Raw genomic sequence first — 12,760 nt, forward strand, 5'->3', positions numbered from 1 at the left:
CTGTTCCCTCACCTTGCTTAAAGTGCACCTGTTGTGTTGTCTCAAACCTCACAGACATGGATTAAGTATATTGTTTGATCCATAACCTGTGAAACCAGAATCTTATGTGGTGTATATTTAAGTTTATTGTTATATGTTCAAGTACATGTCAAATAATTGTGTTGATTTGCTTTCATTATGCAATGCATAGTGCAAGTGATTGTGCTGATGTTGGTTTTTTATCCATCAGAATTGTGTAATCGTCAAGCCTAAGTTTTGTATTATGCTTCTGTATTTTGTGTACCGCTGCATATTTCTTGATTTGATAGTAAATTTTTGTGTGAACTTTCTATCACATGTAAGTTATCTGAGTTGTGTGAACACTTGCTTTGCTTGGAAATGCGCTTCTCTGACCTTCCAACCAAAGTGTTTTGCATGTTTGTGTAATTGTTTACTCCTATCAGTCGATGTATTGTAGTTTCATCACATGTGTGACTGTCACAAGTGTTGGTCAGCATTTGGCAACTTATTTTGCTGAATGGCAAACGGCTAACATCAATATGAGTTGCTCAACATATGCAGAGATTGTAAACATTGAGCAACAAACCTGTTTGTGGTTATAATCCCTCAAACTCATCTAGCATTGATGTGGGTTCAAACTGTCTTCCCTTTTTGTAACTAACTTCTCAAAGTGTCTTTATTGCACATTTACAGAATGTGGAAGTAAGTCTAGGAAGAACTGTTGCTGCACCATTACAGCGTGGTTGGTTTTTTGTCAGATGAGATTGTTTACGAGCCTGTGGATAATGAAAAGGATGCATTCATTGTATGAAGAAATTGATACGATGGAAGCAGTGCCCTGGATTTAAATTTCAATGTAAATGAATGATGTAGGAAACAAAGTGGACTGATTTGTTTGTCCCTGGACATCTGGCAAACAGAGGCTGCATGATCAATTACATTTGAATAAGTAAATAGGAACCTGCTGCTTTAGTTTGTCCTGCCGACCATGCGTGAATGAACCAACTAGATCTGCTCTACTAACAGAGGTTTGTCAAACTAATAGCTTTGTTTGCAAAAAGACTCAAATTAACTTATAAAACTACTTTGAGTTTCATATTTATTTATTTGTTTCCACTTAATATGATGTGAACGATTGACAGTCTTTTGTCATTTTTTGTATCTCTTTGAGACGATCTATTGAAATGATGGCTCATGGGACAGTGGTGTTACTGTGTCTTTAAATCCTGTCGGTTCTGGGACGGGATCATCGTTTTTCTTTTAACCAATGGAGAGCCGGGGAGTCTCCTGTCCCGCATTGTTATTGGATTTTAGCGATGTCACACAAATCATCCGGCGTAGAGACCCCACTGGAAAATAATGTTTCTATTTTAGTCGAGCAGGCTGCCAGGCTTCATTCCAACTCCGTTTTGTCTCGGGGCTACACGGGGAGAACTTAAAGGATCTGTAATGTGACTTCCCAGCTTCAACCTCGCCCAGAAAGCAAGACATGTTTTCTAGGAGGGTGAAAGACCAAGAGAAACGGCTGACCCCGAAGTATACATGTGTACGTTTCTTTCGCTTAGTTCTTGTTTATGGTCTCCAGCGATGTATATTCGTGTATGTTCTCGTGCTGTTGTTGTTAGCAAGCCACGCTAGCTCGCTAGCGAAGCTAACTAGCCTGCTAGCCATTTAGCCGGTCCGGTGTAGTTCAGTGACCAACGATAAACAAAGTGGCTACTATCTGACCACTATTTGTCAGTCAGGAGAGTGCTCTATCTGTTGTCTGTCCTCTTTGCACCGTGTGATAGGATGTCTGTGGCTCTGTAAGCTGTTTTAAAGTTTCCAGAGCTAGATGCCAGTTCATAGATGCACCTCCTCTTTTCATTCACCAGTTTCTTTAACGTTACATTACCAGAGATAATACATATCATGTTATCTTTATAGTTTGTTAAGTGACTGTTTACTATCCATTTGACACAGTATTTTATTCACTGGTCACATCCAAATGCTGACCCTTTTCATGACATTGATCTCTTGATTAAAAAAAAAGGCATTCCATTAACATTGAAAAGTCTGCAGCAGGCTAGCATGCTGCTAGTTTACCCTTTTCAGGGGACCAATGTACTAAAGTGCCTTCAGCTGGAGGTGAAGTGAGGCACAGATGTATTTTTTATGAGGACTGTAGTTTACCCTCTCTGCTACATTATTGAGAGCTGTAAAGAGGCAGCTTGTTACCAAAAAAGTAATTTACACCAAAAGTAACAAGGTGAGTGAAAGATTAGAAGTAATTAAAGGGAGCTTATGATATCTGTGCCTAGACAGTTTGATATTTATTAAAATGTAGACCTAAAACTGTCTAAAAACTCTGTGTGTGTGTGTGTGTGTGTGTGTGTGTGTGTGTGTGTAGTAATGATGGCTTTGTTTGTCTCGTGCATGAGGCTTTAAATATCTTCGCTGTACTGAGACACAGTGGACTATTACACGCCAACGTTTATTCAGTGGCAGAACAGAGGCGGCAGCTCAGTGTGCAGCGTGGGGTGTAACTTTGTTGGAATGTAGCCATGCTTAGGAGGTCATTGTTTTGGTCTGTCTGGGCTGTAGTTTTTTGGATTGTTGTTCCTGACAAACAGAGAGTGGGTTAATGCTCACGGACTTGGCAAGTGTTGTTGCATCAGTCGAACCTCGGTTATTTTGTGTTGAGTGTTCCAGCATCAGAATCTTGTGGATTTCTGAACAGCCTTTACACTTCTAAGTATTTTTGTTTTTTGCCTTTTGGGTTGGCTAAAAAAAAGGTTAATGGTTATTCAAGTTTGCTTTCTGCTGCAGTGTTTTTTCTATTTTTTTGGTCTACATTAACTTTTATAACCGAAGCATCTGGTGGTGATATTGAACATATTACACAAACATGCAAAACGACTGAGTACTATGAAATGCCCCATCCCCTGCTCTTTGACCCAAAGTAAACTCCTGTTAACAGTGGCTTTAAGCCTTTTGTTGTCAATTAGTTTCTCCAAATTTCAGACATTTACCTTTTTATAGAAAGATTTTACTGGAAGCACACTACTCAGTGCACATAATACCTTCCAAAACTCATACTGTCCTTTTCATAGTCAGCAATAGATTGGCAGAGTTTTATGTTCCACCTGTTCCTGTCTTTGTACTACCAGGTAGTGTCTCTGACGGAGTACCACCGTCGGATTGACGCACTAAACAGTGAAGATCTGCGCTCACTCTGCAAACGACTCCAGGTGCCCTGACCAGCACTGTCTGCCCCCTCTCTCTCTGCTCTGCTCAGCCCTGCTGCTGTCTGCATCAACATGGTCTCCCATAGGCTCTGTACTGCAGGCTTTAGCTGCTACTGATTTTGCATACTAACCTCCAAAACACATGTGCCTATTGCTTTATATAGGGTGATATACAAAGGTTTAGTGAATGTTTGGGCTCACAAAACCTATTCAAAACTTGCTATACGAGATTAACTGGAAATACCTCCATAAGTATTTGACTGAAAGAATATTTATCAATTCATCACAGAAAATGGGTTTGGCTTGTTTGGAGTGATGAGGTTTTCACTTGGCAGCAGCCTTATCTCCATGTGTCAGGCTTTTCCCCTTAGACTTTGTGTCATGATGTTTTTAGTGCTCCAGCAAACTAGATCAGTCTGATTATAAGGTAGTAATAGTTCGCTGTTTGTGGTGGCTGTAGACATATATGTAGATTTTGTGTAGGCCACACATATATGAGTGCTCTTTAAGGAAATTCACCCTTTTCTTTAAAAAAAAAAAACAACAACTTGTCTTTGATGCTCAAATGAGCTGAATTCATGTGGCCTATGTGAGGACTGAGCAAGAGACAGATTATTAAAGAGATGGTGTGTTTGTGAGAGGGTGGAAGTAAGACTCCTCTGTCAGGTTGAATGATGTTTTCTGAGGACAATGCAGGTAGGCCCTATCTGAAAGAGAACTGAAACATGAGAGCATCCCAGCCACCAGTGGTGAAGCGCTCCACAATCAGCCTCTGTTATCGAGAAAGATAAATAACCCAAACAGTCCATTGGCCATAGAAAATGTCAAACAGTGGAGTGCAAATTATTCATTGGGTTGATTTCCCATTCACTTTGCATTCTCCTCTCCCAGACAGTGTCTCTGCCCGCTGTCTCCTAGTTCTGCCAAACCAGTCCTGCTCATCTGGCATTGGAGAGTGGCAGGAAGATATTCAGCTGTCATCATCAAATTGTTGGATCATCAGTGTGTTGCTAGCAAACGCTGCGTTTATAATTTTGCAGGAACTTGGAAAAATTTGAGCTTTTGTTGCTCGGGTTAGGCTATGGTTAAATGCTAGTTAAATTATATGGTCTTCCCAGCCTTTATCATAGTGCTGTTTAATAAAACCCTTTTCTGCTTTGTAGTTTATCACCTCAGATCATACATTTTGCCCATCTCTCTCAGTGTCAAAATAATGCAAGCCTATACATAGTCCTAGCTTTAGCAGTTTACAGCTTGTGAATGCTGACTGCCTTAGTACGGCAAGCCTCACAAGTTTAACTTGTTGTATCTGCAGCCTTGTATGATGCAAATCAGAATTGTAAATGACAGTAATGACAGTAGCTATAGTTGAACCCACCCCATATCAATGCTTTATGGAAGTCAAACTACTCCTTGTCCTTGTGTATATGCCTGTCTGACATTTATTTGTACTTGTAGATCACCACCAAGGAAGAGGTGAACTCCAAGCATGGCGCATCCATCAAGACAGAGCTGGAGCCAGAAACATTCAAACCCAACCTCAGAGAAGCCAGTGATCTCCTGGAGGCCGACCAGATAGAGAAGGTAAAGACTGTTTTATAAACCTGTTAAAATGTAACACTACATACAAGCAAGCTGTTTGTATATACACGTTAGTCAGACTTGTTTGTATGAGGCTGATGATATTCTATACTTTTCTTGTCATTTTTCTTCATGCGACTTGTTGACCAACAAAATGACAATGAATTGATTCTACTTTCAAGTATCAAAGATTGATATAACTAAGCTCCATTGTGTCCGAAATCTTTAAGAAGACATCAATGAAACATGTTGTCACACTGGGTGACATGTTCATTTATTCCACAAAACAAAGGCACTGTAGTTGTATTTTGACTCAGTCCCACAGATTGTCTTGTCATTGGAAATACTCTCTAGTGCCTTGATCCCCTCCTGAAAATAGTCCTTAGCATGTACACAATTTACTCCAGTTTGAGTAACCATTAATTATAAACCACAGTGCCTAGTCGCTAAAGTAAATTACCTAGCCTTTTTAAAACAATGAACCACATTGTATTATTATTTCTTACTTGTTTTTAAAGAGTTACATTTTCAGTGTGAACCTGTGGGCTTGCAGGCTTGTCACAGATGAGATGGTAAAGTTGGAAAGTATTAGGAAATGGACTAATGCTTAACTAGTTTTTGTCTATTCATGGGATATGTGAATACGAATAATACAAAAAAGCTGTCTACTTGCTTTACTCACCAAATAGATATGTCCTATCTCAGATGTAGTCTGTGTGTCATGTGGTTGGCTCAGATGCTAACATGCAAAAACTGAGGAGTTGCTGATCATTTCACTTTCAAATTCGTCACATCTGAAACAAACTATGTCATCCCTTCCAGAGCTCCCTTTAAGGATTATTTGTCAACAGTGTACTTGGGGAATAAATGTATTCACTGCTGTTATAACAGTTGCACATCTGCCTTACAGTTGTTAGGAAGGAAGGTGAAGATTACCTGTGACAAAAACACCAACCAGACATTTCTGAGACACTAACCTTGTATGTTGTTTGAGGTGTGGTGTTTGCCTCACAGGCAATGTAGGTCAATACACAAACATGCACACATGCATGGCTTCAAATGAGTCCCAGTTGGCACATCGACCGATAGATTGCCAATATGCGGCTTCCTTTAATCACCCTGAGGACAGAGCTCGGAGCTCAGGCGCGGCTCACAGCAGAGCAGAGGTGAGCCAAGTCAGGGCTCATCTTCTCGTGGCTACGTTTCCAGCTTGCTGATTACAGGACAGCTTCAGCTCCACCAGTGGAGGATGTGCTGCTGAACCAACAAGAAAAAGGACTGACCAATTATTGGAAAGCGAACAGAACGTTTAATGGCCTTTGTTCCACTCAGAGGAAATGGTGCAGAATACTGTAAAAAGTTGTCACTTTAATTCCATGTTTCAGTCAGCGTCTGTTTTATCTGTCTATTAACACGAGGCATACACTGCTCTGCTCTTCCAGCGCCTTTGTTGGCTTTATCTCCCAATGCACCACAGCCGCCGTTAATCCTTCAGTCTGTCAGCAGCAGGGCAGCAGGCTCTCTCAGGGAGTGCTGGACCTCTCTTTCTCTTGAGACGGCTCTGTGTTGGAGCCCTGTTACTATTCTTTAAACGCCAGACAGTGTTAAAAGGTCACCGCAGATGTAATTGAGCATTGGTTGCTGTGGCCTTTCTGTGTTTCATTTCGTCTCTCTTTTTCCCTCTTCCATCCTTCTTCTTTCTTTATCATCCCCCCCACACACACACAGCTTGCCCGGAATCTCCCACCACGGACCATTGGGTACCCATGGACGCTGGCTTTTGGCACGTCAAAGCATGGCATGAGCATTAAGACACTGTACAGAGCCATGCAGGGCCAGGACACCCCAGTGCTCATGGTCATTAAGGACAGTGATGGCCAGGTAAGCTTGCATAGGCCTTAATTCAACATGGCAGTTTTCTCCTATCGATGATTTAGTTGCATCCCAAGTACACAGTAGTCAGTTGTTCTTCTGCTTTATTTCTTTGTTACCAGGTGTTTGGTGCGTTGGCATCTGAGCCCTTTAAAGTCAGCGATGGCTTTTATGGCACAGGAGAGACCTTCCTCTTCACCTTCAATCCAGAGTTTGAGGTACAACACCTTCCTCACTTTAAAGCGTTGGGTTTAAATTTTTTGAAATTCAAATGTATTTTCAAAGCTCCCATATTATGCCTGTTTTTCAGGTTCGCATTTTTATTTTGGGTGTGTACTAGAAAATGCTGTTGTTCAAAAACATAATATTTTACTCATACTGTCCATTGTGCGACCACTTGCCAGGCTGGGGGCATGGCTAAGGGTGGTGACTGTAGAAGCCACCCAACTCTACAGTTCCCCTCAGCTCAACAAAACTGTTAGCATGTTCGTTGCTCATTGTTTTGCTTTTTCTACTAACTTGACTGTTTTAGTTTAGTCTCATCACTGTCAACAACCTTGTTTCCAGCTGGTTTCAATGAGAGGCTTTGATGAGCAGACTGTGCACTACCTCCTTTGCACCGAGTGACCAGAACATTTAGTAAGAAACTAGCTGGTGAACATAGTGGAGCTAAAACCAAGCTAAAAGGAGAGCTAATATTTGATTTACATTCATCAGGTGGACACAAACATGACTTCAAATGAATGCTAATGTTGCTTTGTATCTGCTGGATGTTTAAATAAGCAACTGTTTGCGAATACATTCACTATGCCAAGTGGCAAAAAAAAGCTTTTAATGCTGTTAGAAGATACTGTGGTTGTTCAACCAGGGCCAAAACACTTCTTACATCAAAGAGTAGCGGCAGCATTGGAACGCACATATATACACACATTTCCAACACAATGCTGTTGTGTGGAACTAAGAACAAGTTTAAAAAAGATTGAGTGGGGCAGACTTAAACACAGCTGTATGATGCACTTAACATGGCAAATATAATGCGACTCGAGTGCAGTGCGATACACCATATAATGTATTCTGTGAATTTTCTTGCTCGTCACATGCCGTTCTCAATGCATGTGACCTTCTCAACACACATGCTGTAATAGATATCTGTCTGTAGATCCGTATACATGAAATTCAAAGTGGGTTTTTTTTCCTTGGAAAAGTTCTTTAACGCCTCACAGCTCAGTGGCATTTAATGTTTGTAGCTCACAGTCTTGATTATGCTCTCTACTTGAGAGTATTTACACAGCATTTATAAAACCCAGGGTCACTGAGATGAATGGGCTGAAAGCAACACATTGACTGCATCAGGGTTTGTTTTTTTTCTATAACAAGAACTTATACCACAAGAGAAAAAAAATGGAAAAATGCTACTCTCACAAAACAGTTTTACATATAGTGTCTTCATATAGTGTCAAAGAACTGATTTATATGGCTTAGACTATAGTGTAAGGTTGGAAGCTCTAGGCACCTCACGATTCGATCCTAAATCAGAGGAAGTTTTTGATTTCTGTACATAATTTATTTTTTTCTCACTGCGTGACTACTTTCTACTTTTAAAGAGGTCATATTTTGCTAATTTTTAGGTTCATACTTTTATTTGGGGGTCCTAGTAGAACAGGTTTACATACTTGCATTTTCAAAAAACACATGATTTTTCTCACATGGTGCATTGCTTCAGCATCCCTTTTCACACTGTCTTGAACGCTTCGTTTTAGTTCGGAGTGGGACATCTCACCTTTGTTCAGTCTTTGGTGAGAGTTGCACATGTACATTACTTAACGGGTGGGATGCAGCCAATCAGAGGCAGAGTAGGCCAGGTCATGCCAAGTAAGGTAGTGTGATCAAAGGACATTATAATTGATCCAAAACACAGCTACAGCTGGTAAGCATGTTGTGGTACAGCCGTATATATTTTATAATATAAACATATATATATTTATATAACGCCTATTACATAGTGGCACACAGAAGTTACAGAAGTAACGGCTCGACTCCAAACCAGGTGTTTCAGGCAGTGCAGGAGCAGTGTTTTCTGTGGGAGAGAGTAACTCCCTTTGACGTGGACTTTGCAGACCTTTCACTTGCACAAAAATGCTACATAACACGATAAAGGAAAGGCAAAACCCAAAAAGCATGATATGACCTCTTTAAAACAAAGCATATTTGTAGTGATCCATAATAAATATGAAGGATGAATTTAGTTCCATTATCTTTGCTCACACTCAGCCACCCTCACAAAACTCGTAGCCAAGCTTATAAAGTAAACACAGCGGAAAGTGTTTACATCCATTACGTTTCAGGCAATCATAGTGTTGAGAATAGAGTTTTAAATTTCCAATATGTTGACTTTTCTGCACCGAGACGTAATTTTCTAAAGAGAGAATCATGATTCAGATAAGAGTCAGTTCTCCACCCCTAATATGTTGGTGCATCAGATATTTCCTTGTGTTTTGTCTGATAGCTGTAACTGAATTATCAGACCTTCATTCTGGGTCCTCCCACAGAGGGAAACATGCCTGTCCTGTTCTCATCAGGATAAAGACTACCACCAGAGAATATAAGTTTATGTCAACATTGACTATGTCATACAACATCTTCTAATATATGCTGTTTTGTGTCTGCAACAGGTGTACAAATGGACAGGTGACAACATGTTCTTCATCAAAGGAGATATGGACTCCTTAGCTTTTGGTGGAGGAAGGTGAGCACATACCTACCACATAAAATAATGTTATTGAAGAAGAAGATAATGTATGTTGATTGACATAGGCACTTAAGGGAAATATTGACTTTTGTTCTCCTTTCCTTTAGTGGTGAGTTTGGCCTGTGGCTGGACGGAGACCTCTACCATGGGAGGAGTCACTCATGTAAAACATTTGGGAACCCCATGCTCTCGAAAAAGGAGGATTTCTATGTGCAGGACATAGAGATCTGGGCTTTTGAATAACAAAACAGTGCACCACAGGGAAAAAACAAGGCCTGCAAAGGGCAAACAGAGGAGTCCTCCTCCTTTAGAACAATGGCAACGTCCCAAACCTAACTGCACATCACCAGGGCTCCCCAGGCCGGAAGCCAGCTATCGGATGCTTGTTGTGCGTTACTACTGCAGTTATTACGGAGCTTTTTTTCTTTGTGAAAAATTACCTTTGTGTGTATCTTGTTACAGCCTTGTGCAGCGTCTTTGCAGAGTAGGGGGAGTGTGTAAAGCAGTGAAAATGATGGAGAGATGAGGTTGTATAAGGGGGATGAGGAGAGGGAAGCATCCAGGCTTGAAGAGGAATGGACCATCGGAGCTCCTCTCATTTGAGAGGTGGTGAAGATGATGGCGGCTGAGGTTTGGGACTGCTGCGAGAAGAGAGAACTGCCCCACTGGTCCAGATCGTGTATCTGAACTTCACAGAACCTCGAGGAGTCCCGGCACCCTCTCAGACCCCCTAGAACCTTGTTCATTCAGTAGGATGTTACTCACTGTGCTGTCAGCCTTGACGGAGAGAGACCCAGTTTGAGGGAAATAAACGAGACAAAAGCTGAACACATTCCATTACTCTTGGTGATGGTGGAGTGTCAGAATAAGTTGTGATTTGCGATAAAACACCAATATATACAAAACTCATCAGCAGCAGGATACGATGACAATTAACTCAGAGAAGAGAGGATATTTGCTGGGGGGAGGGAGGGGGTTAGTCTTTTTACAGTACAGTACAGTTTTGGGTTGTCTTCTGAGGCTAAACTATAGAGTATTGTGTATTGTAGTCCTCCTGTTGTTCACTGTCATAGCACACCATCTGAAAGCACATAGCTATAATCAGATCACCCATCGTCGTAATGTTCTGTTCAGTGGGTGTACGTGTGAGTCCAGCTAACACCAGCTCCTCTCGCAGGATGCTGGCTGTACTGTTTGTAGACAGTAACGTGTTGCAATAGATTTGTGGAATATGCAAATAACTGTCCTGTGACCTCAAATACCCGCAGGTTGTGGCATTTTTTGCCGCCGCCTGTCGCTCTTTCAAGAGAGAAACTTGTAAAGCTTTTACGTCTTGATACACAATTGCTTTTCTGGGTATCATTTGAAAAGCCTGAGACGTGGTTAACTGTTTTACATGCATATATGACAATTATATATTGGTATATATGATTATATATGGATTTATATAATCATATATATTTTGCTGTTAAGTGTGACAGTGATCTCTTTGTGCTGATATTTCAGCTGTTACAATATAATGTATATTACCCTGTAAATTAATGTTAAAATAGTAGATTTGTTCACATATATATATAAATATATATATATAAATATATGTATATGTATATATATATATATATTTATATATATATATGAGAAACATATATATACATAATGCTATATAAATATATATATATATATATAATAAAGTGTGGATTGGTGGGTTGCTTCTAGCACTTTAATCTGGTGTAAAAGCGTCATGGCCAGGTTCTTATATTCTCTTAGCAGTAGCTGTACAGTACTTCTTTGTTTAGATCATTAAGATGTTAACTGTTAGTAGAAAGCTTGCTGCTACCAATATCAATAAGGGTGTGCCCTAATGCTCTGTATGTCTAAAAAGGAGGATTACTCTAAGGTAGGAAGGGGGGGTTGAACGTGGTTATATGTGGTTAAACGTGGCAGCAGGGCTGGTTTCTCTCCTCATGTGGCTGTCAGGTGAGTCTCAGTAGGTACAGGTAGGTATGCAGGCAGACTGACCTCTGACAGGCAGATGATGGCGGGCGAAGGGAAGTGTGTACAGAACATTACCCTCCCCCCAGGAGCTTTCTTCCCCCCTTTCTGGTCTTCCACACCAGTATTTGTGTCCTTGTGGAGCGTCACAAAGAATAATATGGATAATTCTTCCAATTATTTCACCAGAATACAATGTATCAGTGATGTATAAATAACAATAAAGCTGAATTAATTGTTGTAACCTGGGATATGACTGAATTTGTGCTGTTTCTTTTTCATAAGTTTTGTTACCTATATATTTTAAATCCCCTCACTTCATGACAAACCAGCGATAGACAGTAGTTGCTGGTATACTGAATCTAAAGTGTGCCACTTAAGCAGTGTTGAATCAAGATGAATTTATATATTTCTAAAAGCCATTATAAATTGTCTAATTAAAGGTTTATCAACTTGAAATAACAATGAATTTTCAGATTAATAATTGAGCTGTTCAGTATTGGCAGGGGTCTGGCCAATCAAACTCCTGCTGCGCTGTAGGTTATATATGAGTTAATTAAGTCATACACTGCTTACACACCTTTAAATTAGATACCTGAGCAGCTGTCTTTGAATAAGAAATGATGATGAGATGTACATGTTTAGGTCATTCATTTAAAAGCAACAACAACATTTAATTTATTGGCAAATGTAATTATTGTTTTATTGGTCTGTTTACCATCATACTGCGTCCTGTAAAAGCAAATTGATCTAATTGGTTCATAATCGCTTTTTGAAAGTGAGAAAATAGACTCCAGTTAAAAATTATTATCTCAACCATTACAATGGAGCTCAGCCACTTTGTTACTGACCATGGTTTGAAGTTTGGATGCAAGAGTCGGACAAATAGCCAAAGGCCTGTATTTGTCAAGTTTTCTCTTGAAAATGGGATTCAACATCTTTAAATAGACTGATCAAATAGCAGAAAAAATGCAGCCTGATTGTCACATTGGCCCATTAGTCATTGAAAATCTTTATAGGTTTCTGATGGATCTGATTGTCCTGTACCTACAGTTCTTAGTTTACCTTGCACAGTCACCTTGAATGAAATCAAGATTTTTCAAAATAAAACCGCAAATTGATCAACTTTGTTCACCACTGGATCTCTTAGTGTCAGTGCTTCATATTTTGAAAAGTATTGATGAACGTTAGCGTTGCTATAGCTACAGCAAAAATTATTTTAAAATGTGATTTTACACGGTAAGAATAACAAATGAGGCCTCTGTTACAATCATTACATTTTGGTTTTCAGATTTTCTTACCCACCAAGTGTTTTTTTACATCCTTGAGTTATTAAACA

At 40.0% G+C, this 12,760-nt stretch overlaps 1 protein-coding gene across 5 annotated transcripts in view; it reads left to right on the forward strand.

Moving 5' to 3' along the window:
• oxr1a (oxidation resistance 1a) overlaps nt 1-11,670 on the forward strand; it is a 163,059-nt gene extending 151,389 nt beyond the window's left edge. For 3 of the 5 annotated variants that reach the window (XM_084357216.1, XM_084357215.1, XM_084357217.1), the window contains 6 exons: nt 3,150-3,230; nt 4,686-4,811; nt 6,537-6,689; nt 6,803-6,898; nt 9,353-9,426; nt 9,537-11,670. In XM_084357216.1, the coding sequence (XP_084213342.1) occupies nt 3,150-3,230; nt 4,686-4,811; nt 6,537-6,689; nt 6,803-6,898; nt 9,353-9,426; nt 9,537-9,672 (666 nt within the window). In that variant the 3' untranslated portion in view covers nt 9,673-11,670. Of the gene's footprint in view, nt 1-10; nt 1,547-3,149; nt 3,231-4,685; nt 4,812-6,536; nt 6,690-6,802; nt 6,899-9,352; nt 9,427-9,536 lie in introns of those variants that run through there. The other 2 variants (XM_084357219.1, XM_084357218.1) reach the window with 2 other exon arrangements.
• The last annotated feature ends 1,090 nt before the right edge of the window (nt 11,671-12,760 follow it).

This window comes from Pagrus pagrus, assembly GCF_965226575.1.
Source record: "Pagrus pagrus genome assembly, chromosome: 7".
Taxonomy (NCBI): domain Eukaryota; kingdom Metazoa; phylum Chordata; class Actinopteri; order Spariformes; family Sparidae; genus Pagrus; species Pagrus pagrus.